Source organism: Phyllobates terribilis, unplaced genomic scaffold (genome assembly GCF_046119375.1).
Source record: "Phyllobates terribilis strain yellow unplaced genomic scaffold, ASM4611937v1 Scaffold_5__5_contigs__length_657084704, whole genome shotgun sequence".
Taxonomy (NCBI): domain Eukaryota; kingdom Metazoa; phylum Chordata; class Amphibia; order Anura; family Dendrobatidae; genus Phyllobates; species Phyllobates terribilis.
The window spans coordinates 141781301-141808404 of NW_027362765.1; the positions used below are offsets into that span (position 1 = coordinate 141781301).

The following is a 27104-nucleotide window of genomic DNA, read 5'->3' on the forward strand; positions in this document are numbered from 1 at the left end:
CAGAAACGCTTAAAAAACGCATAGTGGGCACACAGCCTAAAGGTATAATCGAAACAAGTGCATCAATTCTGCATTTATCACCCACTCCTGAGAAAAAATACTGACCGAATACTGATAGTGGAGCCGTGGCCTTACATGCAACCTCTGATAACAACTGATGCAGTGGGGTCCAAGTAAATCATCATTTTGGGAAACCGCAGCTGGAAATGGATTGTCCAAAATGAATAAAACCTTTAGACTACACACTAAATGACTGCGAGGCTGAATCTCCACCCAATGAATGTAAAACAATCGTGGCGCAATTGGACATTGCTGTGGATGAAGTTTTGGACGCATATCCTCAACATAAAGGAGGATTGAGGTGTTGTGATACCTCGCAGGTCTCATTCAGATGTCCATTATTCATACATGTGATCTGTGGTGTTTTACATGGAGTTGTTTTACACTTAGGGCCCGGTTCATCGAAGCTTTCACGGTAGAATTCTGGCATAAAGCGTCGACAAGTCCCAAAATTTAGGCTAAACTCGGAGTTGCACATAAAATTTGTGGTTTTGGCGTCTTCGCGTAAGTTTCTCTCAGCTCTGTCGAAATAGGTGGAGCTGGGGCAGGACACCCCAACTCGTCTAACTGAGGACGAGCTGTAGCGTTCCCACTGTGAAAACTACTGCCATAGCGTACGCCACTGGTCAGACTCTCCAGATTCACGAGGCGTGCGCCTCTTCATGACTCAGGAGCGCCTGACTCCAGCACATCCCCACATCAACACCGCGTGACCAACATGGATTTTGCTGAATTCTTCATATTCTGTAGGGCAGTTTTCTTTTTTTTTTTGCGGTCCAGCAAAAATAAAAAAAAAATTAAAAAATCCGTCCATATTTTTTTTTAAAATTAATTAGATTCATGGATCAAAATTAACCATAGAAGTCTATGGATCTATGAAAATCAAACAGCACAAATGTCACCGGTGTGCGGACTGATTTCACACTGTAATGCGTAGAAGAAGCTTTGCAGATTTTTTTCCCCCTTTTTTAAGCATGAGAAACACTGATGGTAAAAACGGCACAGTGACCAAACCCTGATGAAAAAAATATTACTTTCTTTTAATTCACCTGTATGAAACCTTAACCCTCCTTCACACGATTTCCTCATACATGTTCTCTCTTTGTTTTTCACAGATATAATATTTAACAGTTATAGTATATGGGGCTGGTAACACGTCCGTTTTTGATTCTAGCAACACATAAAACTCATATGGGGAAAAAAAAAGAAGCTAGAGAAATCTCCATCAATTTTCTCTTCTTTTTGCTTACGAGAACTGATTAAAATTGAACAAAACTGATTAAAATCAATTTTTCACATATGAAAAAAAAATAAATAAAAAAATGATGTGTGAAATTGGCTTTACAGGGTTCCCTGTGGATACTCCTGCTGTACTAAAAGTGAATCAGACTGACTGGATAGGTTAGTCCATAGACTGAACAGCACTCTGCATGCCTGACTGCAGCTACTTTTACATGGTAGACTAGACACCCCTTTCCCATGATGAGAGGGACCCCCAGCAATCGGCAGCTCATCACTTTTCCTGTGGATAGGCGATAAGCTGCAATCTTGGTACAACGATCTGATTTCTAGTATTAGATTCCAAATGTGCATGACTACACTGTAGCGCCTCCAACTACATAACACCCTGAATAAGCAGACATAGGGCGATGTCAGAGTCAAACATTCAGGAATGAATACACATGTACTAGCACGGTGTATGGAGAGGGCAGCTCATACCTTCTGCATAAAGTCTTTCTGCCAGGAACACGGCATCTCGGTATGCGTAGTGATTCAGTGCTTGCCATATAGCAGCCTGGATGTTCAGAAAGAAGAACAGAACACATCAGAAATCTGGACATAATAAAGGTCATACACAAAACCTGGCTTGTAGACGTTCCGCTGTGTAAGGGTGCTTTCACATTGCGCTTATCTTCATGTTCATTCTGTCGGGGATTACATCCAAACCCCTCGCAAAATGGGTGCGTGCGCTATGCCGTGCATCATTTTCGGGCATGTACGCCTACCGGAGGGGACTGCAACAGAGTGTCCTCCTCCAGTAGGTGTATACACCCGAAAATGATTCACGGCAGAGTGCACGTTTGCTCTGCCAGCACCATTATAGTCTATTGCTCCATCGACGCACACATCCGATTCCTACTTTGCAGGGAGGACTTCGGACACAAGCCCCGAAGGGATCCACGCACGTGAAGATAAGCGCAATGTGAAAGCAGCCATATGTGAATAAACTTGTTGCAGATCACATAGGCCATCATATCCTTTTTACAATACGATACCATTAGTGAAGAATGGCTAAATGTCCTGGCCCACGGCTTGAGCAAAGATAAACAATGTACCAATGACATGGAAAATCCATACCCAATAAATAGCTAGCAGCTGCTCCGGCTCTGTATGGCTTGGCGGTTACAATAATGTTGTATATTTTTTGGTTGGTGACAGTATACACAAAGTAGAAAAGTCCAGCTCAACGAACCGTGAATACGTTATTCACAAAGTGCTCAAAGAGGACATACAAAGCCAGCAGTATAGGTTACATGACACACAGCATCGACGCGTTTCAGGTGACTGCGCACCTTGCAACCACGAGCTCTCAACATCTTCAGGATGCCATTTACGGTGAGCTGGAGTCAATTTCTTTGGGGACAGAATACCTCAGGTGGTCTAGAGATATAGATACAGTGAAGGAAATAATTAGTTGATCCCTTGCTGCTTTTTTAAGTTTGCCCACTGACAAAGACATGAACAGTCTATAATTTTAAGGGTAGGTTAATTTTAACATTGAGAGATAGAATATCCATTAAAAAAAAAAGAAAGAAAATCACATTGTATACATTAGATAAATTTATTTGCATTTTGCAGTGAGAAATAAGTATTTGATCCCCTACAAACCATTATGAGTTCTGGCTCCTACAGACCAGTTAGACGCTCCTAATCAACTCATTACCTGCATTAAAGACAGCTGTCTTACATAGTCACCTGTATAAAAGACTCCTGTCCACAGACTCAATTAATCAGTCAGACTAACCTCTACAACATGGGCAAGACCAAAGAGCTTTTCTAAGGGACAAGATCATAGACCTGCACAACGCTGGAATGGGAACAAAACCATAAGTAAGACGCTGGGTGAGAAGGAGATAACTGTTGGTGCAATAGTAAGAAATACAAAACTACTATCAATCGACATTGATCTGGGGCACCATGCAAAATCTCACTTCATGGGGTATCTTTGATCATGAAGAAGGTGAGAGATTAGCCTAAAACTACACAGGGGGAACTTGTTAATGATCTCAAGGCAGCTGGGACCACAGTCACCAAGAAATTCATTGGTAACACAATAAGCCTTAAAGGTTTAAAATCCTGCAGTGCCCGCAAGGTCCCCCTGCTCAAGAAGGCTCATGTGCAGGCCCATCTGAAGTTTGCCAATGAACACCTGGATGATTCTGTGAGTTATTGGGAGAAGGTGCTGGGGTCAGAGGAGACAAAAATTGAGCTCTTTGGCATTAACTCAACTTGCCGTGTTTGGAGGAAGACAAATGCTGCCTATGACCCAAAGAACACAATCCCTACTGTCAAGCATGGAGGTGGAAACATTATGTTTTGGGGGTGTTTCTCTGCTAAGGGCACAGGACTTCTTCACCGCATCAAATGGGAGAATGGATGGAGCCATGTACCATAAAAAATCCTGAGTGACAACCTCCTTCCCTCTGCCAGGACATTAAAAATGGGTCGTGGCTGGGTCTTCCAGCAAGACAATGACCCAAAACATACAGCCAAGGCAACAAAGGAGTGGCTCAAAAAGAAGCACATTAAGGTCATGGAGTGGCCTAGCCAGTCTCCAGACCTTAATCCCATAGAAGACTTGTGGAGGGAGTTGAAGCTCCGAGTTGCCAAGCGACAGCCTCAAAATCTGAATGATTTAGAGATGATCTACAAAGAGGAGTGGACCCAAATTCCTCCTGACATGTGCGCAACCCTCATCATCAACTTCAAAAAACGTCTGACTGCTGTGCTTGCCAACAAGGGTTTTGCCACCAAGTATTAAGCGTCGTTTGCCAGAGGAATCAAATACTTATTTCTCACTGCAAAATGGATTTTTTTTTTTTTTGGATATTCTCTCTCTCAATGTTAAAATTATAGACTGCTCATGTCTTTGTCAGTGGGCAAACTTACAAAAACATCAAGGGATCAAGTAAAATATATATACGTATATTTTAGGAAAACCTTTCACCGGTTTGGTTTTAGCATGCTAAACTGGCCATAGTGCTAACACTAGTGAATGGCAAGTTCTGCATCTCATCTGCCATAAAGGATAATAGTAAAAATAGCAATAGCCAAGTAGTCCCTGTGGCCAGACTTATTTTGGGCCATGTTTGCTCATAATTTTAGGAAAACCATGCATAGATTACCATCACAATAATGTAAGAAAGGTCACTATAACACTGGATTTAAAGGAAAACTCTCATCTGATGGGGACCATGTCAAGAATGCATTCAGAAATGTAAATGCTGATGAGTCACGGAGCCATTAGCAGAATCCATCATTACTGAAGATTGTCTGCAGCTGCAGTGCAGCGACTAGAAAGACGTTATAAGCCACCAACATCCTGCTGGGATCCCAGCGATCCAGGGGTAGGGGTTCAAGAGAGAAGTCGATTTCTTGCTGAAATCTCTGCAGCTGTCCCATTAATTTGTATGGGCCTTGCAGAAAAAGTCAGTATCATAAACATTTTTGCGCCCTCATTTTCTTACCTCCCATTCTTCCAAGATCCATAAATTTTGCCCTAGTCACTGAGCAGAACAGCCCCTCTTACTCAAGAAAGCACCAAGTCTACACTCAAAATTACTGCACACTGCTCTTAAAATGCCAGTCTGAGTGAGAGCAAGTCACAGAGAACAGCCCATAAGCACCACAGAAATTCCCCCACAAAGGACATTGGCCACAGAAGCTTTACGGTGCTCATAACAAGGTGCCAATAGCAGGAGCTACCTCGTATTATGGCGCTGGTTGCAGACTGCTTCCTCCTGTGACAATAATCAGCTGCTGAATGGTCCTTCATGACCTAGCTGCAAGGCACCAGTGAGAGCCCTGTAACTAGGCGCCAGCCATAGAAGCCACCCCCTAACATGGAGGTAGCCACAGTTACACCTTACTATACCAAGGCCCCAGTTGTACAAGCCACCTCATAACATTGCACTAGCTGTGGATTATCCCTTCCCATAAGTCGCCAGTCTTAGAGGTCAAGTTAGTGCATGGCACCAGCTTTAGATAAGACCTCCTTCTAATAGGGCGCCAGTCATAAAAAAGTCACTGAGTAACATGGCGCCATCTATAGATTCCTCACAGGTGCCAGCTGGGCTGTGGAGTCGGTAAGCCAAACCTCCCACTCCTCAATTTCCATGACACCGACTCCCTCATACATGGCTCATGTTTAAGTGATAAATTTACTGTAGCACAGATTCATCTCAGCTGAAAGTCTAGACCCTTAGGCTATGTGCCCACGTTGCATTTATGAAGCAGAAAATTTCTGCTTCATTTCTGCAAGTCCTCTCCCGGAAAAACGCATGCGGAATTCCGCACGCGTTTATCGCGCATTTTTCGCGCGTTTTCCACATGCGGAATTGCCTTGCGTTTTTTATGCATTGGACAAAGGCAATTCTGCTTGCGGAAACGCAAAATTAATTGACATGCTGCGGATTTTTGAACGCAGCATAAACGCTGCGGAAAAATCCGCAGCATGTGCATAGAACTTGCGGAATCCCATTGGGGACCATGGGGTGCGGGTTACCAAGCGTTTTACAAGCGTTTCCGCTGCGGAAATTCCGCATCAAAAACGCTTGAAAAACGCTACGTGGGCACACAGCCTTAGGCTGTGTGCCCATTATGCGTTTTTTCAAGCGTTTCTGCCGCGGAATTTCCGCAGCAAAAACGCTTGGTAATACGTGCCCCATGGTCCCCAATGATAATCCGTATGTGCTGTGCACATGCTGCGGAAATTTCCGCTGCGGATTACCATTGCGGAACAATCCGCAGCATGTCCATTCATTTTGCTGACACGCAGCGTAATCGCCGCCATTGACTTGCATTGGACCGCGTGACATCCGCATCACTACATGTACACATGCGGATATCACACGGTTCAATGTGCGGATGGTACCCAGGTCTGGAGAAGAGGAGACTCTAATCCAGACCGGGGTACCATAGAACCTGTAAAAAAAGAATTTAAACTAAAAAATAAAAGATTATACTTACCTTCTGATGTCCCCCGGTCTCCTCAGCAATGCATGCGGTGTGTTGGGCGGCTCACGGTGGTGTGAAGGATCTGACATGACGCCATTGAGTCATGTGACAGGTCACGCGACCGCTGACGTCAGCGGTCGCATGACTCAATGACGTCATCGCAGGTCCTTCACACCACCGCGAGACCGAACGGAGCGGAGAAGGAGACCGGGGGCTATCGGAAGGCAAGTATAATCTTTATTTTTTATCATTCTTATTCTTTTTTAAAACTATTACTTGGTCACACTATATAAATCCATGCCGTTTGCATGGATTTATTTAGTGTGACCAAGTTGTCAAGCACTTTCCAAGTGATGCTAAAATCGCTTGGAAAAGCGATTGTCAACCCGCATGCGGAAATGCATGTGAAGAACGCTTGACAAACGCTTCTACCTGGCAGGAAAAACGCATGTACAATCCGCATGCGTTTTTCCTGCCAGGGAGAAGCGTAAAAAATATGCATTTCTGCATCATGGGCACATAGCCTTAGATCAGGAATGGGACAGACATTTATAGGACATTTCATAACTTTCCCAAATTCTTATGAAAAAATATTCCCCACAAACTTCATTGAACTACTGTACCCAATTTCCTATATATTTTAGGAGTTGGAGTCGGTCCATTTTATACCGACTCCACCAAAATTGACACAGGCTTCGACTCCACAGCCCTGGGTACCAGTTATAGAAACCACTCTAACGTGGCACTAGCTTGCCATCAACCCTTCAGAGGAAAAAGATACCAGAAAAGCCATAATATGGCACTAACAGCCGATTACCCCTTCTCCATACTAGGGGGTCTGCCACGTGATGCCAACACAGGGGGAACATGATGTAAACACAGCACCCAGTGATCATTGTGGCAAAACCGTAGCATTGGCATCACGTGGCGGACACCCTAGTATGGAGAAGGGGTTATCGGCACTACACAGCCAGGCCTGGGGCCTAGTGATGGCACAGGGGATGGGGAGAGGCAGGAGACGGGGCCTCACTGGGGACGGACGTGTGTGGGCGAGGATGACAGTAGTTACAGGCGCCGGGGGAGGGGGCAATAGGACTGGTTGTGTGTGTGTGTGAGAGACACACAACCAGTCTCTCACACACACAACCAGTCACACACACACAACCAGTCACACACACACAACCAGTCTCTCTCACACACACACACAACCAGTCTCTCACACACACACACACAACCAGTCTCTCACACACACACACACACACACAACCAGTCTCTCTCACACACACACACACACACACAACCAGTCTCTCTCACACACACACAACCAGTCTCTCACACACACACACACACACACACACACACACACACACAACACCAGTCTCACTCACACACACACACACACCACACCAGTCTCTCACACACACACAAACACCAGTCTCACACACACACACACACAACCAGTCTCTCACACACACACACACACACAACCAGTCTCTCACACACACACACACACACACACAACCAGTCACACACACACACACAACCAGTCTCTCTCTCTCACACACACACACACACACAACCAGTCACACACACACACAACCAGTCACACACACACACAACCAGTCTCTCTCACACACAACCAGTCTCTCTCACACACACACACAACCAGTCTCACACACACACACACAACCAGTCTCACACACACACACACAACCAGTCTCACACACACACACAACCAGTCTCACACACACACACAACCAGTCTCACACACACACACAACCAGTCTCACACACACACACAACCAGTCTCACACACACACACACACAACCAGTCTCACACACACACACACACAACCAGTCTCACACACACACACACACAACCAGTCTCACACACACACACACACACACACACACACACACAACCAGTCTCACACACACACAACCAGTCTCACACACACACACACACACAACCAGTCTCACACACACACACACACAACCAGTCTCACACACACACACACACACAACCAGTCACACACACACACACACACAACCAGTCTCACACACACACACACAACCAGTCACACACACACACACACAACCAGTCACACACACACACACACAACCAGTCACACACACACACACACACAACCAGTCACACACACACACACACACAACCAGTCACACACACAACCAGTCACACACACACACACACAACCAGTCACACACACACACAACCAGTCACACACACACACAACCAGTCACACACACACACAACCAGTCACACACACACACAACCAGTCACACACACACACAACCAGTCACACACACACACAACCAGTCACACACACACACAACCAGTCACACACACACACAACCAGTCACACACACACACACACACACCCAGTCTCTCTCACACAACCAGTCTCTCTCACACAACCAGTCTCACACACACACACACACAACCAGTCTCACACACACACACACACACAACCAGTCTCACACACACACCCACACACAACCAGTCTCACACACACACCCACACACAACCAGTCTCACACACACACCCACACACAACCAGTCTCACACACACACCCACACACAACCAGTCTCACACACACACCCACACACAACCAGTCTCACACACACACCCACACACAACCAGTCACACACACACACACCCACACACAACCAGTCTCACACACACACCCACACACAACCAGTCTCACACACACACCCACACACAACCAGTCACACACACACACACACAACCAGTCTCTCACACACACACACAACCAGTCTCTCACACACACACACAACCAGTCTCTCACACACACACACAACCAGTCTCTCACACACACACAACCAGTCTCTCACACACACACAACCAGTCTCTCACACACACACACACAACCAGTCTCTCACACACAACCAGTCTCTCACACACAACCAGTCTCTCACACACAACCAGTCTCTCACACACAACCAGTCTCTCACACACAACCAGTCTCTCACACACAACCAGTCTCTCACACACAACCAGTCTCTCACACACAACCAGTCTCTCACACACAACCAGTCTCTCACACACAACCAGTCTCTCACACACAACCAGTCTCTCACACACAACCAGTCTCTCACACACAACCAGTCTCTCACACACAACCAGTCTCTCACACACAACCAGTCTCTCACACACAACCAGTCTCTCACACACAACCAGTCTCTCACACACAACCAGTCTCTCACACACAACCAGTCTCTCACACACAACCAGTCTCTCACACACACACACACAACCAGTCTCACACACACACACACACACAACCAGTCACACACACACACACAACCAGTCTCACACACACACACACACACACACAACCAGTCACACACACACACACAACCAGTCTCACACACACACACAACCAGTCTCACACACACACACAACCAGTCTCACACACACACACACACACACACAACCAGTCTCTCACACACACACACAACCAGTCTCTCACACACACACAACCAGTCTCTCTCACACACACACACACAGTCTCTCTCACACACACACACACACACACACACACACACACACACACACACACATTGCCCCCTCCCCCGCCGCCTGTAACTACTGTCATCCTCGCCCACACACGTCCGTCCTCCGTCCCCAGTGAGGCCCCGTCTCCTGCCTCTCCCCATCCCCTGTGCCATCACTAGGCCCCAGGCCTGGCTGTGTAGTGCTCGGATCAGCCGGGGCGCCAATTACCTGGACGGGTTCTTGCAGCACCGTCATCCTCCGGCCTCCCGCGCTCTCTCCCGCTGTCGGGGCCTCTCTCCCTGTCGGCTGCTCTCGGGACGTTAGACTGGCGGCTCCGGCTCATTTAAACTCACAGCGACCGTTACCGGGGAGGCCGCCGGAGATTGCCGAATACAACCGAAGGCAGCCGGCCTCCGCCGAGTTCTCACGGAAATTGCCGACAGGTAGCGAAGCTAGACGAAAATCTGCGGCAGTGGCCGGAAAGCACCGACTAGAAACGGAAGTCGCCGAAATGTAACCTGCAGCCGGAAGTAGCGTGACACAGACGAGGACAAGGAAGTGCGCCCTCTGGAAGACAGATGTATATTGCCCCGTGCACCCGAAGTGCTCAAACATTATGTATTCATCACTCCTAAAACACAAGAGGCAGCTTCTCAGGCAAAAATAGCTGATAACAGAGAGAATAGCTGAAAAATTAATGTATTTGTGTTAGGCTGGCCAAATCATCAAAAATAATGCTATACATGTGACCCCACCCCATATTCATCATACCCCAAAATGGATACATACCACACTCCAGATGCACTAAACAAATACAGACCACACACATAGGTGTGTATTATAATACGGGAGGACATTGGATATAATATTAAAGGGCAGCACTGTATGTAATAAAGGAGTGTGGGATACTTAATAAGGGAGGACACTGTAATAAGGGATGACTCTGTACATAATAAGGGAGAACACTATAGTAAGGGACGAAGCTGTACATAATGAGGGAGAACACTATAATAAGGGACGACACTGTACATGAGGGAGGACACAATAAGGGACGACGCTGTACATAATGAGGGAGGACACTATAATAAGGGACGATGCTGTACATAATGAGGGAGGACACTATAATAAGGGACGACGCTGTACATAATAAGGGAGGACACTATAATAAGGGACGCCGCTGTACATAACGAGGGAGGACACTATAATAAGGGACGACGCTGTACATAATGAGGGAGGACACTATAATAAGGGACGACTGTACATAACGAGGGAGGACACTATAAGGGACGACGCTGTACATAACAAGGGAGGACACTATAATAAGGGACGACACTACATAATGAGGGAGAACACTATAATAAGGGACGACGCTGTACATAATGAGGGAGGACACTATAATAAGGGACGACACTACATAATGAGGGAGAACACTATAATAAGGGACGACGCTGTACATAATGAGGGAGGACACTATAATAAGGGATGACGCTGTACATAATAAGGGAGGACACTATAATAAGGGACAACGCTGTACATAATGAGGGAGGACACTATAATAAGGGACGACGCTGTACATAATGAGGGAGAACACTATAATAAGGGACGACACTACATAATGAGGGAGGACACAATAAGGGACGACGCTGTACATAATGAGGGAGGACACTATAATAAGGGACGACGCTGTACATAATGAGGGAGGACACTATAATAAGGGACAACGCTGTACATAATAAGGGAGGACACTATAATAAGGGACGCCGCTGTACATAATGAGGGAGGATACTATAATAAGGGACGACGCTGTACATAATAAGGGAGGACACTATAATAAGGGACGCCGCTGTACATAACGAGGGAGGACACTATAATAAGGGACGACGCTGTACATAATGAGGGAGGACACTATAATAAGGGACGACTGTACATAACGAGGGAGGACACTATAAGGGACGACGCTGTACATAACAAGGGAGGACACTATAATAAGGGACGACACTACATAATGAGGGAGAACACTCTAATAAGGGACGACGCTGTACATAATGAGGGAGGACACTATAATAAGGGACGACACTACATAATGAGGGAGAACACTATAATAAGGGACAACGCTGTACATAATGAGGGAGGACACTATAATAAGGGACGACGCTGTACATAATAAGGGAGGACACTATAATAAGGGACGACGCTGTACATAATGAGGGAGGACACTATAATAAGGGACGACGCTGTACATAATGAGGGAGAACACTATAATAAGGGACGACACTACATAATGAGGGAGGACACAATAAGGGACGACGCTGTACATAATGAGGGAGGACACTATAATAAGGGACGACGCTGTACATAATGAGGGAGGACACTATAATAAGGGACAATGCTGTACATAATAAGGGAGGACACTATAATAAGGGACGCCGCTGTACATAATGAGGGAGGACACTATAATAAGGGACGACGCTGTACATAATGAGGGAGGACACTATAATAAGGGACGACTCTGTACATAACGAGGGAGGACACTATAATAAGGGACGACGCTGTACATAACGAGGGAGGACACTATAATAAGGGACGCCACTACATAATGAGGGAGAACACTATAATAAGGGACGACACTGTACATAATGAGGGAGGACACTATAATAAGGGACAACGCTGTACATAATGAGGGAGGACACTACACTGTGTTCCAAATTATTATGCAAATAATATTTTCTCAGATTTTCCCAAATTACCTATATGAATTGCAGTCATTGTAATTTTCCAGTCAAATAACTATTAGAGTACAATTGAAAGGTTTTTGTACAAACTGCCTATGATAACAGTATATTTTAAAAAAAATAAAACACTCAAACTGCACTCAAAATGCATGTTCCAAATTATTATGCACAGCAGAGTTTTCAACCTTTTCATTTTAATAAAGAACAAAAAAATGGTAATTTTTGAAATTATAAGCATTAGCAGGTTATTACAAACTGAAATCAAACAGTTTTCAACTCAAAACTTTATTCTAGGTGATGTTACATTTGCACATAGGACCCCTTGTTCGAAAGGAGCTTCTGAACTCTCTCGTCCATTGAATTTGTCAGGTTTTGGATGGTTTCTGCTTCAATTGTTTTGCATGAGGACAGAATACCCTCCCAGAGCTGTTGCTTAGATGTGAACTGCCTCCCGCCATCATAGACACTCCTTTTGATGATGCTCCAGAGGTTCTCAATGGGGTTGAGGTCAGGGGAGCATGGGGGCCACACCATAAGTTTGTCCCCTTTTATGCCCATAGCAGCCAGAGATGCAGATGTGTTATATAATGAGGGAAGACACTATAATAAGGGACGACGCTGTACATAACGAGGGAGGACACTATAATAAGAGATGACTCTGTACAGTACAGACCAAAAGTTTGGACACACCTCATTTAATGATTTTTCTGTATTTTCATGACTATGAAAATTGTACATTCACACTGAAGGCATCAAAACTATGAATTCACACATGTGGAATTATATACTTAACAAAAAAGTGTGAAACAACTGAAAATATGTCTTATATTCTAGGTTCTTCAAAGTAGCCACCTTTTGCTTTGATGACTGCTTTGCACACTCTTGGCATTCTCTTGATGAGCTTCAAGAGGTAGTCACCGGAAATGGTTTTCACTTCACAGGTGTGCCCTGTCAGGTTTAATAAGTGGGATTTCTTGCCTTATAAATGGGGTTGGGACCATCAGTTGTGTTGTGCAGAAGTCTGATGGATACACAGCTGATAGTCCTACTGAATAGACTGTTAGAATTTGTATTATGGCAAGAAAAAAGCAGCTAAGTAAAGAAAAACGAGTGGCCGTCATTGCTTTAAGAAATGAAGGTCAGTCAGTGCGAAAAATTGGGAAAACTTTGAAAATGTCCCCAAGTGCAGTTGCAAAAACCATCAAGCGCTACAAAGAAACTGGCTCACATGAGGACCGCCCCAGGAAAGGAAGACCAAGAGTCATCTCTGCTTATGAGGATAAGTTTATCCGAGTCACCAGCCTCAGAGATCGCAGGTTAACAGCAGCTCAGATTAGAGACCAGGTCAATGCCACACAGAGTTCTAGCAGCAGACACATCTCTTCAACAACTGTTAAGAGGAGACTTTGTGCATCAGACCTTCATGGTAAAATAGCTGCTAGGAAACCACTGCTAAGGACAGGCAACAAGCAGAAGAGACTTGTTTGGGCTAAAGAACACAAGGAACGGACATTAGACCAGTGGAAATCTGTGCTTTGGTCTGATGAGTCCTTATTTGAGTTCTTTGGTTCCAACCACCGTGTCTTTGTGCGACGCAGAAAAGGTGAACGGATGGACTCTACATGCCTGGTTCCCACCGTGAAGCATGGAGGAGGAGGTGTGATGGTGTGGGGGTGCTTAGCTTGTGACATTGTTGGGGATTTATTTAAAATTGAAGGCATACTGAACCAGCATGGCTACCACAGCATCTTGCAGCGGCATGCTATTCCATCCGGTTTGCGTTTAGTTGGACCATCATTTATTTTTCAACAGGACAATGACCCCAGACACACCTCCAGGCTGTGTAAGGGCTATTTGACCAAGAAGGAGAGTGATGGGGTGCTACGCCAGATGACTTGGCCTCCACAGTCACCAGACCTGAACCCAATCGAGATGGTTTGGGGTGAGCTGGACCGCAGAGTGAAGGCAAAAGGGCCAACAAGTGCTAAGCATCTCTGGGAACTCCTTCAAGATTGTTGGAAGACCATTTCTGGTGACTACCTCTTGAAGCTCATCAAGAGAATACCAAGAGTGTGCAAAGCAGTCATCAAAGCAAAAGGTGGCTACTTTGAAGAACCTAGAATATAAGACATATTTTCAGTTGTTTCACACTTTTTTGTTAAGTATATAATTCCACATGTGTTAATTCATAGTTTTAATGCCTTCAGTGTGAATGTACAATTTTCATAGTCATGAAAATACAGAAAAATCATTAAATGAGAAGGTGTGTCCAAACTTTTGGTCTGTACTGTATATGCTAAAACATTTACCATCTGTACCAGCGCCACCTCCAATCCACCACACAGATGCATCCGTAAGTCAAGAAATGTCGCCACCTACTGCCGACAAGGTAACGTCCAGCACTAACCCACAATTTAGGCTGCAGCCAGCAGACCCTATAAAGACTAAATCACAACTTAACCTTCATGCCACATCATTCCGTCCTGATCCGTCTCAGTCATATAAGCCAGAGAATTTACATTCCCCAGGGATACCACAAGTTAATCCTGCAACTATGACCGGGAGGTCGGACATGTCTGAATTCGCCAGATATATGATTCGCAGGGAGTTAATAAACATCAGTCTCTCAAAGTTTGATGATTGTGCCGAAAATTATAGAGCCTGGAATTGACCTTTCAAGCCGTAATCCAAGAACTTAATCTCACCGGCAAGGAACAACTAGATTTGCTTGTCAACTGGTTAGGTCCTGAATCAGAGGAGCGCATCAAGACAATAAGGGCAGTTCATGTGGACTATTCAGATGCAGGTCTTATTGCAGCATGGGAGAGACTGGAGCAAACCTACAGCAGCTCAGAAGCCATAGAGTCTGCCTTATTTAAGAAACTGCAAGCCTTCCCAAAAATAACTAACAAGGACAATCGAAAACTGCAAGACCTGAGTGACCTGCTAAAGGAAATAGAATTGGCAAAATTAGACCCACGTCTTTCAGGACTAAGCTACCTTGATACTGCTCATGGCGTGACTCCAGTAGTTCTCAAGTTGCCAAAAGGCATGCAGGATAAATGGGCAGACCATGGTTCACGGTATAATGGACAGCATAATGTGTCTTTTCCTCCCTTTTCCTATTTTTCCAGGTTCGTCAGCGATCAAGCTCGGAAGAAGAATGATCCCAGCTTTGACTTCACTGAACCTACTCCACCAGCTTTATCATCATCATCATCTACAAGGTATGACAATATCACCAAACGTAGAGAGTTAAGGAGCACAGTATCCATGAGAAAGACTGACGTTCCACTTACTGCACCCTCTTTTACCAAAACAAACGCTGTTGCTCCTAAAGCTATGGACAGTAACCGTATGTGCCCTATTCACAAAAGACCTCACCCACTTAAAGAATGCCGTGGATTCAGGGCAAAGACTTTGCAGGAACGCAGAGATACTCTCAAGGAGCTAGGGATATGTTACAAGTGTTGCGCCTCCTCAGACCACCTTGCTAAGGACTGTAAGGCTGTCATTAAGTGCAGCGAATGCAGTAGTGACAAACACGTTACATCTATAGTATGTATCCCACACCAGCTCCACACAATTCATAACCTTCTGCAGCACCCAATCCTGCTCAAAAGCATGGCGGGGAGCCACAAGTTCCTGATCCAGCTGCAACTGCTGTTTCCTCCTCCTGTATGGAAGTATGTGGAGAAGGGACTGGTCCTAAATGCTGCGCTAAAGTATGTCTGGTCAAGGTCTATCCAGAAGGACAACCCAACAAGGCCTCCAAAATGTATGCCATAATAGATGAGCAAAGTAACAGGTCTCTAGCAAAGCAAAAACTCTTTGAGATCTTCAATATAAAAGGACAAACGGCTCCGTACAACCTCAACACCTGTTCTGGTCGTATTGAGGCTTCTGGTAGGAGAGCCTCTGGGTACATTATCTCTTCAATTAAGGGGAACGTGCACATACCCTTGCCAACTTTAATTGAATGTGACCAGATACCTGATAACAAGGAAGCCCCCCCCGGAAGCCATGCTTCATCATCCCCACTTGAGGCCCCTAACTAACGAAATTCCTCCTCTGGACACGAATGCTGATATTCTAATCCTACTGGGGAGAGACATTCTAAGGGTCCACAAGGTGCGCCAACAATGCAATGGCCCAGATGATGCTCCATATGCCCAAAGACTTGATCTAGGCTGGGTAATCGTGGGCAATGTATGTCTGGATAAGAGTCACAAGGCATCCGAAGTCAACTCCTTTAAAACGTATGTACTTCAAAATGGTCGCACAACTCACTTCAAACCATGCTCTCATCACTACGAAGTGAAAGAAAGGTTCTCTGACTTCATCCAAGAGCCTGACATCATTCCCACTCCCTATGGTGACGACTTAGGGAGAACAGTGTTTCGCACAACACAAGATGACAACAAGGTCGCCTTATCCATAGCAGACAAGGAATTTATTAAAATAATGGACAGTGGATCCTTCAAGAACGAATCGGACCGTTGGGTCACTCCCTTACCCTTCAAGGGTACAAGGGCCATGCTTCCTAACAACCGAGAACAGGCCTTATCAAGGTTCACCTCACTGCAGAGAACATTGAGAAATAAGCCTGAAATGAAGGACCATTTTGTAGCCTTTATGAAGAAGATATTTCGCAATGACCACGCAGAGCCAGCTCCACCCTTGCAAGCCAATAAGGAATGCTGGTATCTACCTTCCTTTGGAGTATACCATCCAAGAAAGCCTAAACAAATCAGAGTGGTGTTCGATTCAAGCGCCAAACATGATGGTGTATCTCTGAACGATGTTCTCACTGGTCCCAACCTGACTAATAACCTGGTGGGAGTGCTCATGAGATTCAGAAAAGAGACAGTCGCCATTACTGCTGACATTGAACAAATGTTCCATTGTTTCAACGTGCGACAAGATCACAGAAACAATCTCCGTTTTCTATGGCACCGAGACAATGACTCCAGCAAGGAAATGGTTGAATACCGCATGAAGGTGCACTTGTTTGGAAACAGCCCTTCTCCTGCAGTTGCTACATACGGCCTACGTAGGACCGCCTCTGATGGTGAAGCAGAATTCGGGAAGGACGCCCATATAAGCCACAGATCTGCTCAAACGGACACAAGGTATGCTTTCTAAAGGCCCCGTCACACTAAGCGATGCAGCAGCGATCCCGACAACGATACGACCTGTCAGGGATCGTTGCTGCGTCGCTAATACATCGCTGGTGAGCTGTCAAACAGGCAGGCTCACCAGCGATCAGGGGAGCAGCGACATCGTGGAAAGGATCTTTCCACGATGTCCTGCTCCCGGTTACCAGCCTGCTGCTGAAGCAGGAGCAGGCTTGTAACCATGATAAACAGCGGGTTACTAAGTGCGCGTGTGCCCCTAGTAACCCGTTGTTTATCATGGATACGACTCTGCTAAGGTGAACGGTAACCTCCCGCGCACCGTAGCAGAGTGGTATCCATGGTAAACAGCGGGTTACTAAGTGCGCGCGTGCCCCTAGTAACCCGATGTTTACCATGGATACCAGCCTGATCGTTGGTCCCGCTGGTCACACACAGCGATGTGTGCTGGCCAGCGGGAGGCCAACGACCAAAAAATGGTCCAGGACACTTTGCAGCGATCAGCGACCTCACAGCAGGGGCCTGATCGCTGTAAAGTGTCACACATAGCGATATCGCTGGTGAGGTCGCTGTTGCGTCACCAAAACCGTGACACAGCAGCGATCTCGCTAGCGATCTCGCTATGTAAGACGGGGGCTTTAAGCTCATCTAAGATTGCATAAAATTGCCTCCAACAGTGCTGTTGTCATGAAGGCTTTTCACTCTAATGATCATGCTTCAGAATTCAGAGACTTGAATCTAGGTTCAGACCACCCACCAGTACAGAGAAGTCTGGGCTGGAGATGGAACTTGCTAAAGGACTCCTTCAGCTTTCAGGTTAGTGGTACAGAAAAACCATTTACTAAGCGTGGGGTGCTGTCGGTGGTGAACAGTCTATACGATCCACTCGGGTTTGTTGCACCCCTGACTATACAAGGCAAGCTTCTGTTAAGGCAACTCTCAGAGTCTATTAAGGACTGGGACGTACCACTCACTGCTGACAAACAACTAAAGTGGAAGTCATGGAGGGAATCTCTTTGTGCCTTAGATAAAATCCACATACCACGTTGTTACACTCAAGCATCTCTTGCTACGAGTCAGAGGAAAGAGATCCATATATTCTCTGACGCCTCTACTGAAGCCATTGCAGCTGTTGCCTATTTGAAGGTTATAGACTCTAACAATGAAGCCCATGTTGGATTTCTATTTGGAAAGGCTAAATTGGCTCCTAAACCTGAGCACACCATACCCAGACTTGAGCTCTGTGGGGCTGTACTAGCCATCGAGATTGCAGACTTCATACCGAGTGAACTAGCTATTCACGTGGATGACACAAGATTCTACACAGACAGCAAGGTTGTTCTGGGCTACATATACAACCAGACAAAACGCTTCTATGTCTATGTCAGTAACCACGTTGAAAGGATCAGGAAATCCTCTAAACCTGAGCAATGGCAGTATGTTCCATCCCATCTTAATCCTGCTGACCTTGCTACTAGGCCAGTGTCTGTTGGTGCCTTCGCAAACTCTTCTTGGTTAACAGGACCGGAGTTCCTTTGCGGCCAGTGTGAAGAGACTGCCGTTGAAGACAGCTTCAGTCTTCAGGATCCAGACGTTGACCCAGAGATCTGTCCTGACGTCAGCACCCTCATCACCAATTCCAAGGAAAAGGATGGCTTGGACTGTCGGCGATTTGATCACTTCTCCAGATGGACAAGGCTTGTTCGTGCTATTGCAAGGTTAGTCCACATCACACAATGCTACTGCAATAAGGACAGTAACGCTGAGTGTCACAGTTGGCACATCTGTCATAAGCCTCTCTCTGCAGAAGACATTGCTCTGAATGAACTGTTTGTGATACGTAATGTGCAGCAGAATGTTTTTCACAAGGAAATGGAATGTATACTTAAAAAGCAAGATGTCCCTAAAAACAGCCCTATTGTCGACTTAAATTCCGTAATTGACAAGAAGGGTTTACTGAGAGTTGGTGGTCGTTTAAACAAAGCCAAGTTGGAGGAGGCAGAAAAGAATCCTCTAATCATTCTTGGCCATCACCACAGCACCACTCTGCTAATACGACATTACCATGAAAAGGTCAAACATCAAGGCAGACACTTCACTGAAGGTGCCTTAAGAGTTGCAGGCCTCTGTATTGTGGGAGCAAAGAGACAAGTATCCCATTTAATTCATCTTTGTGTTCAGTGTCGCAAGGCAAGAGGAAAACTGCAACAACAACAGATGTCTGATTTGCCTGCTGATAGGACAAGCACAGAACCACCATTTACCTATATTGGTTTGGACGTTTTTGGCCCGTGGGAAGTCACTACACGTAGGACCAGAGGCGGACATGCACAAAATAAACGTTGGGCAGTGTTGTTCACATGCATGAGTGTATGAGCAATACACATAGAAGTAATAGAATCAATGGATTCCTCCAGTTTTATCAATGCCTTAAGACGATTCCTCGCCATACGAGGACCAGTCAAGCAAATAAGGTCTGATTGTGGAACAAGCTTTGTAGGTGCCTGTCAAGAACTACAATTAGATTCAACAGCAGTCCAGGATTTCTTGGCAAACAATGGCTGTTCGTGGATCTTCAACCCTCCTCACGGTTCCCATATGGGCGGATCATGGGAAAGAATGATAGGCATCACTCGTCGGATACTGGAGTCTATGTTGATGGACTCAAACCTCTCGAGACTCACTCATGAGACCTTAACCACTTCCTTAGCAGAAGTATCTGCTATTGTAAACTCAAGACTAACTTCCCTGGCGGCGTGCTTCCATGGCTTACCATCTCCCACCATGCAAGACCGCAATCTTACCTATCAGGCCAGGCTGCACACTTTGCTCCAGTACCTGCTGTTTGTATGTCTCTTGTCTGCTGGCTTACGGCGTCGGTGCTTTTGCTTCCTGATTCTTAAAGCTACGGTGTGCGCAGTCCTAATGCGTCCCCAGCCTATTGCTGTGAGTCACTGGATACTTAAACCCCCTCCACCCAGTAGGAGGTGCCTGAGCAACACTTTCTTACAGTGTGTTCTGTGCAACTGTGAGTTGCCAGGTCCTGTCCTGACTCTAATCTGTTTCCGCCACCCTGGGGGCTGAGTACCCAGGGCCGCTACCTGTATCTCTGACTTCTTGTCTGTTTCCGCCACCCTGGGGGCTGAGTTCCCAGGCTCGTTCCTGTATCTTGTTCCTGGTTCAGTTCCTGTCTGAACAGTGTCCTAGCCCATTTCCTGTTTGTCTCTTTGTCCGAACCTTCCCTTTTCGTGCAGTGTCTGAACCTGCACCTAACTCCTACTCGTTGTCTCTGTACTTCAGTTTGTGAGTTGTGTCCACTCGCTACTTCATTGTAAGCACCTTGTGTGTATCTGGTTCTGCTTGTCCCCTTTCCCTGCCTCCGTATCTACCTCCTGTGTTTTAACTATCTTCCTGTATTTTCCAGTCTGTTCCATGTGAACTGAGCCCTGTCCTGTCTGCCTGCACCTTCTGCTCTGTTCCGCTCTGCTTGCTCACCGCACCTGCAGTTTTGCTCCGCTCTGCTTGTTCACCGCACCTGCGGTTTTGCTCCGCTCTGCTTGTTCACCGCACCTGCGGTTTTGCTCCGCTCTGCTTGTTCACCGCACCTGCGGTTTTGCTCCTCTCTGCTTGCTCACCGCACCTGCTATTTTGCTCTGCTCTGCTTGTTCACCGCACCTGCGTTTTGCTCCGCTCTGCTTGTTCACCGCACCTGCGGTTTTGCTCTGCTCTGCTTGTTCACCGCACCTGCGCTTTTGCTCTGCTCTGCTTGCTCACCGCACCTGCGGTTTTGCTCCGCTCTGCTTGTTCACCGCACCTGCGGTTTTGCTCCGCTCTGCTTGTTCACCGCACCTGCGGTTTTGCTCCGCTCTGCTTGTTCACCGCACCTGCGGTTTTGCTCCGCTCTGCTTGTTCACCGCACCGGCGGTTCCGCTCTGCTCTGCTTGTTCACCGCACCGGCGGTTCCGCTCTGCTCTGCTTGTTCACCGCACCTGCGGTTCTACTCTGCTCTGCTTGTTCACCGCACCTGCGGTTTCACCCTGCTCTGCTTGTTCACTGTTCCGGCGGTTCTGCTCTGCCTGTTCACCGCACCGGCGGTTCTGCTCTGCTCTGCTTGTTCACTGCACCTGCGGTTTTGCTCTGCTCAGCTTGTTCACCGCATTGGCGGTTTCGCTCTGCTCTGCTTGTTCACCGCATCTGCGGTTTTGCTCTGCTCTGCTGTCCACCGCACCAGCGGCTCCGTTCCTGTGTCCCAGTCTGTACTGGTCCCTATCCTGCCTGCGTTCCTACCTGCCAGTACCCGCCGGTCTGCATACCAGCCGTGCCTGCCAGTGCCCACCTGTCTGCATGCCAGCCGTGCCTGCCAGTCCCCACCTGTCTGCATACCAGCCGTACCTGCCAATACCCACCTGTCTGTATGCCAGCCTAACCTGCCTGTTCCTGCATTCCCCGGTGTGGGTCAACAACTGTGACCGGGGTCTGACCTGGAGTAGCACCTGGTCCCTCTGCTCGGTTCCTCCCTGGTTCACGGAGTCGACTGAGCCGCTGTGTGACCTTGGTCGGACTGAGTTGATACTTAGTTACGCCCCTCCAGGCACTCCTCGGTTCATGGTACAGTGGGATCACTAATCACGCTCACGCCAGTCTGCCCGGGCGTGTGCGTAACAGTTTGCTCAGGCCATGGTTCCCGTTGAGCCCCACGGCCCTTCGCTCTCAGAGACATTTGAATCCTCGTCTGGCGCATACGTGCACCAAGGAAAAATTTTTTCGCAAGCTGAGGTCCAGGCGATTTACGCACCAGCCCAAATGGATCTATCAGCACTCGTTCCTGCGGATCCACCACGGTACTATGGGGATCCAAAACGAAGCCGTGCATTTGTGGAGCAATGCATGCTGCATTTCAAATTCTATGCTCACTATTTTGCTACCGATCGGGTTAAAGTAGCATTTATGATGTCCTACCTAATGGGTGATGCCTTGAAATGGATCACCCCCCTATGGGAAGCATGGGATCCTATCGTCTCTGACCTGCAGGCCTTCCTGGTGGCCTTTCTAATGGTCTTCGATGACCCTAATCCTGAAGCTTCTGCTAAAGCTTCCCTTCCCAATATCCTGGAGCAGCCCCGATGGGTGATGTATGTAGGTAGCCTACCAGTTCTCCAGCCTGAAGAGACTGCTGCCCACACAGAATCCACACAGGATGACAATGCTCCACAGAATACTTCCCTTCCCAACCTTAAGAGGCAGTCCAGACGTGCAAGGCGTAGAGGTAAACCGTCACGCCAGGTTCTGTCCTCCCAAAGACCTCCTGTTCCCCGGCCTGTAGAGGCAGCTATCCGCACAGAATCCATGAAGGATGACTATGTTCGTCAGGCAAAGCAGAGGCCAAAACTCAGTCACAAAATCGGATTGCGGTCCCGCTGCGGTTGTTTGTGACCCCCTGACCGTCTTTGTCCAGCGAAGGTTGGAGAATCCAAAGACATTAGGCCTGTAGGAGAGGTGCCCTTGGCGTTAGTGTTTCCTCTCCACAGATGACCATGACTGTCTCCTTGGCAAGTGAAGGCCTCGGATTAACCGGAAGTTTCGGGTTTAAAGCCTTGAAGAGTCGGTGTCTGATTCCCGTCTGACAACTCCAGAAGCCGGTTTGGGCATTGTCAGCGGAAGGACGAGCCCTACTCAGAAACAGTCAAAATATGTCTGTACAAATTAAGCTCCAGATTGGAGCATTACACCTGAAGAAGTTTACATTCAAGGTGCTGTCTGGTTTGCCCACAGGTCGTCCAGAGCCGGGAGATCTAGTGCTCGCTCAGGTCTGGAGATCCTGCATGGTGTTTCCTGGGGGACTGCTGAGGTGCAAGGGGTGTCCAGTCCCCATATCTTCAGGACAGTCAGCAGTTTCTTCTTCTTCTTCACCAGATCTGCTAGTCGCTGACTCGCTGTGCGCTGAAGTCTCCGAAGGAAGGGAAGTGGAGGCATTGTCCCCACACAGTCTCGACGATTGTATCAATGATCTGGCTTTAGGCACCACCCCGTCTCGCAGACGTGTCATCTCAGAAACCAGACTGAAGTTGGTCCCTAAGCAAGGATCCTCCATCTCTAACAAATCTGGCAATAAGTCCATCAAGGCGGTGGCTACCTCCAAGTCTCTGCACCCCTCCAACCAGGCGGAGGATCTCCACTTGCATCCTGAATCCTCCGGGGTGCTATCTGATAACAAATGGAGAGAGACTTTTCTGCACCCTGTACCTGGTGCTTCGCCCACTTCATCCAGTAAGTTTGGCAAAGTGTACGTCAGGGCGGTGGTTACCCCCGAGTCTCTGCACCCCTCCAAACAGGCGGAGGACTTCCAGTTGTCTCCTGAATTCCCCGGGGTGCTGCCTGATAACAAATGGAGAGAGACTTTTCTGCACCCTGTACCTGGTACTTCGCCCACTTCATCCAGTAAGCTTGGCAAAGTGTACGTCAAAGCGGTGGTTAACCCCGAGTCTCTGCACCCCTCCACCTTGTGGAGGACCTCCAGTTGTCCTGTGAATCCTTTGGAGTACTACCCGATATTAACAAGTGGAGAGAGACTTTCCTGTGTCCTGTTCTTGGTACTTCACCCACTTCCTCTGTTGCTGAGGATGGCTCGATGGGAGGAAGCATCCTAGTCACCAAGATGGTGAGACCACTGTCGTTCCCTCTAGTGGACAGAAGAGGTAATCTTCTTGAAGAGAAGGATCGGCCTCCAAATTCTCTGCAGGAAATCCTTGCTGGCTTGAAGAAGAGGGGGCGTAAAGGGGGGGGGGTACTGTAACATCCCTGGCAGCGTGCTTCTATGGCTTACCATCTCCCACCATGCAAGACCGCAATCTTACCTATCAGGCCAGGCTGCACACTTTGCTCCAGTACCTGCTGTTTGTATGTCTCTTGTCTCCTGGCTTAGGGCGTCGGCGCTGTTGCTTCCTGATTCTTAAAGCTACAGTGTGCGCAGTCCTAATTCGTCCCCAGCCTATTGCTGTGAGTCACTGGATACTTAAACCCCCTCCACCCAGTAGGAGGTGCCTGAGCAACACTTTCTTACAGTGTGTTCTGTGCAACTGTGAATTGCCAGGTCCTGTCCTGACTCTAGTCTGTTTCCGCCACCCTGGGGGCTGAGTACCCAGGGCCGCTACCTGTATCTCTGCCTTCTTGTCTGTTTCCGCCACCCTGGAGGCTGAGTTCCCAGGCTCGTTCCTGTATCTTGTTCCTGTTTCAGTTCCTGTCTGAACAGTGTCCTAGCTTGTTGCCTGTTTGTCTCTATGTCCGAACCTTCCCTTTTCCTGCAGTGTCTGAACCTGCACCTAACTCCTACTCGTTGTCTCTGTACTTCAGTTTGTGAGTTTTGTGTCCACTCGCTACTTCATTGTAAGCACCTTGTGTGTATCTGGTTCTGCTTGTCCCCTTTCCCAGCCTCCGTATCTACCTCCTGTGTTTTAACTATCTTCCTGTATTTTCCAGTCTGTTCCATGTGAACAGAGCCCTGTCCTGTCTGCCTGCACCTTCTGCTCTGTTCCGCTCTGCTTCTCACCGCACCTGCGGTTTTGCTCCGCTCTGCTTGCTCACCGCACCTGCGGTTTTGCTCCGCTCTGCTTGTTCACCGCACCCGCGGTTTTGCTCCGCTCTGCTTGCTCACCGCACCCGCGGTTTTGCTCCGCTCTGCTTGTTCACCGCACCTGCGGTTTTGCTCCGCTCTGCTTGTTCACCGCACCTGTGGTTTTGCTCCGCTCTGCTTGTTCACCGCACCTGCGGTTTTGCTCCACTCTGCTTGCTCACCGCACCTGCGGTTTTGCTCCGCTCTGCTTGCTCACCACACCTGCGGTTTTGCTCCGCTCTGCTTGTTCACCGCACCTGCGGTTTTGCTCCGCTCTGCTTGTTCACCGCACCTGCGGTTTTGCTCTGCTCTGCTTGTTCACCGCACCGGCGGTTCCGCTCTGCTCTGCTTGTTTACCGCACCTGCTGTGCCGCTCTGCTTGTTCACCGCACCTGCGGTTTCGCCCTGCTCTGTTTGTTCACCGCTCCGGTGGTTCTGCTCTGCCTGTTCACCGCACCGGCGGTTCTGCTCTGCTCTGCTTGCTCACCGCAGTGGCGGTTTCGCTCTGCTCTGCTTGTTCACCGCATCTGCAGTTTCGCTCTGCTCTGCTGTCCACCGCACCAGCGGCTCCGTTCCTGTGTCCCAGTCTGTACTGGTCCCTATCCTGCCTGCGTTCCTACCTGCCAGTACCCCCCGGTCTGCATACCAGCCGTGCCTGCCAGTGCCCACCTGTCTGCATGCCAGCCGTGCCTGCCAGTCCCCACCTGTCTGCATACCAGCCGTGCCTGCCAATACCCACCTGTCTTCATACCAACCGTGCCTGCCAGTACCCACCTATCTGTATGCCAGCCTAACCTGCCTGTTCCTGCATTCCCCGGTGTGGGTCAACAACTGTGACCGGGGTCTGACCTGGAGTAGCACCTGGTCCCTCTGCTCGGTTCCTCCCTGGTTCACGGAGTCGACTGAGCCGCTGTGTGACCTAGGTCGGACTGAGTTGATACTTAGTTACGCCCCTCCAGGCACTCCTCGGTTCATGATACAGTGGGATCACTAATCTCCTGCTATTCTTACGCCAGCAACTCTCCTCATTCAGAAACTTGGAACCGTTCCTAACCCACCTGAAGACTCTGTGTCCGGTAACAAATATCAGAGACGTTGGAAACACGTGCAACATCTGGCTAACTGTTTCTGGAGTAGATGGGAGAGGGATTACCTTAATCTTCTTCAAGGACGGAGAAAATGGCAACAAGTTAAACCTAGCTTCCAAGTAGGAGATCTTGTTCTCATGAGAGACCAGAAAGCGGAAAGAAACGCATGGCCTAAGGGACTTATATCGAAAACCTTTCCAAGTGAAGATGGCAAGGTGCGCAAGGTGGAAGTAACAGTCACAAAGCAAGGTGACCACAAATCTTTTATTAGGCCTATATCAGAGGTCATCTTACTTATGTCGGTTGAGAATTAAGGACTATCCATTCAACCACAAGGAACTTTCCAGGAACTGTAACCACTGGACTACAATCCGAAGATGGGCATCCTTTGGATTGCTTCAAGAACTGTTATAGACATTCGTCTACCTCGTTTGTTATATGTTATTGTTGCATTGCATGCATTGTTTGTCTATCAGGTTGAGGTATCAGTACTTCAGGAAAACACCTCCACCTCAAGACTGTTAATATAGTGAAATCCAGGGATTTCAGACGGGGAGTGTGCTGTCCAGCTCTTTGTTTGAAAAGACTTTCAGCCATTTTGGGCATTACCTAATGTTACATGATTATTGTATTGTTGTACTTTGCTGCCATCTACTGGCCGTTGTTATAATATGTTATAACATGTATTATTCCTGTGTTTTACCCA

The 27104-nt window shown here is 47.6% G+C and overlaps 1 protein-coding gene across 2 annotated transcripts in view; it reads right to left on the reverse strand.

Moving 5' to 3' along the window:
* The window catches only part of CDC27 (cell division cycle 27), a 41022-nt gene extending 30674 nt beyond the window's left edge, over window positions 1–10348 (reverse strand). For both annotated transcript variants that reach the window (XM_073683118.1, XM_073683117.1), the window contains exons 1-2: window positions 10063–10348; window positions 1780–1855 (exon numbers count right to left, since the gene is read on the reverse strand). In XM_073683118.1, coding sequence (XP_073539219.1) covers window positions 1780–1855; window positions 10063–10089 — 103 coding nt within the window. In that variant the 5' untranslated portion in view covers window positions 10090–10348. The remainder of the gene's footprint in view (window positions 1–1779; window positions 1856–10062) is intronic.
* Between the last annotated feature and the right edge of the window lie 16756 nt (window positions 10349–27104).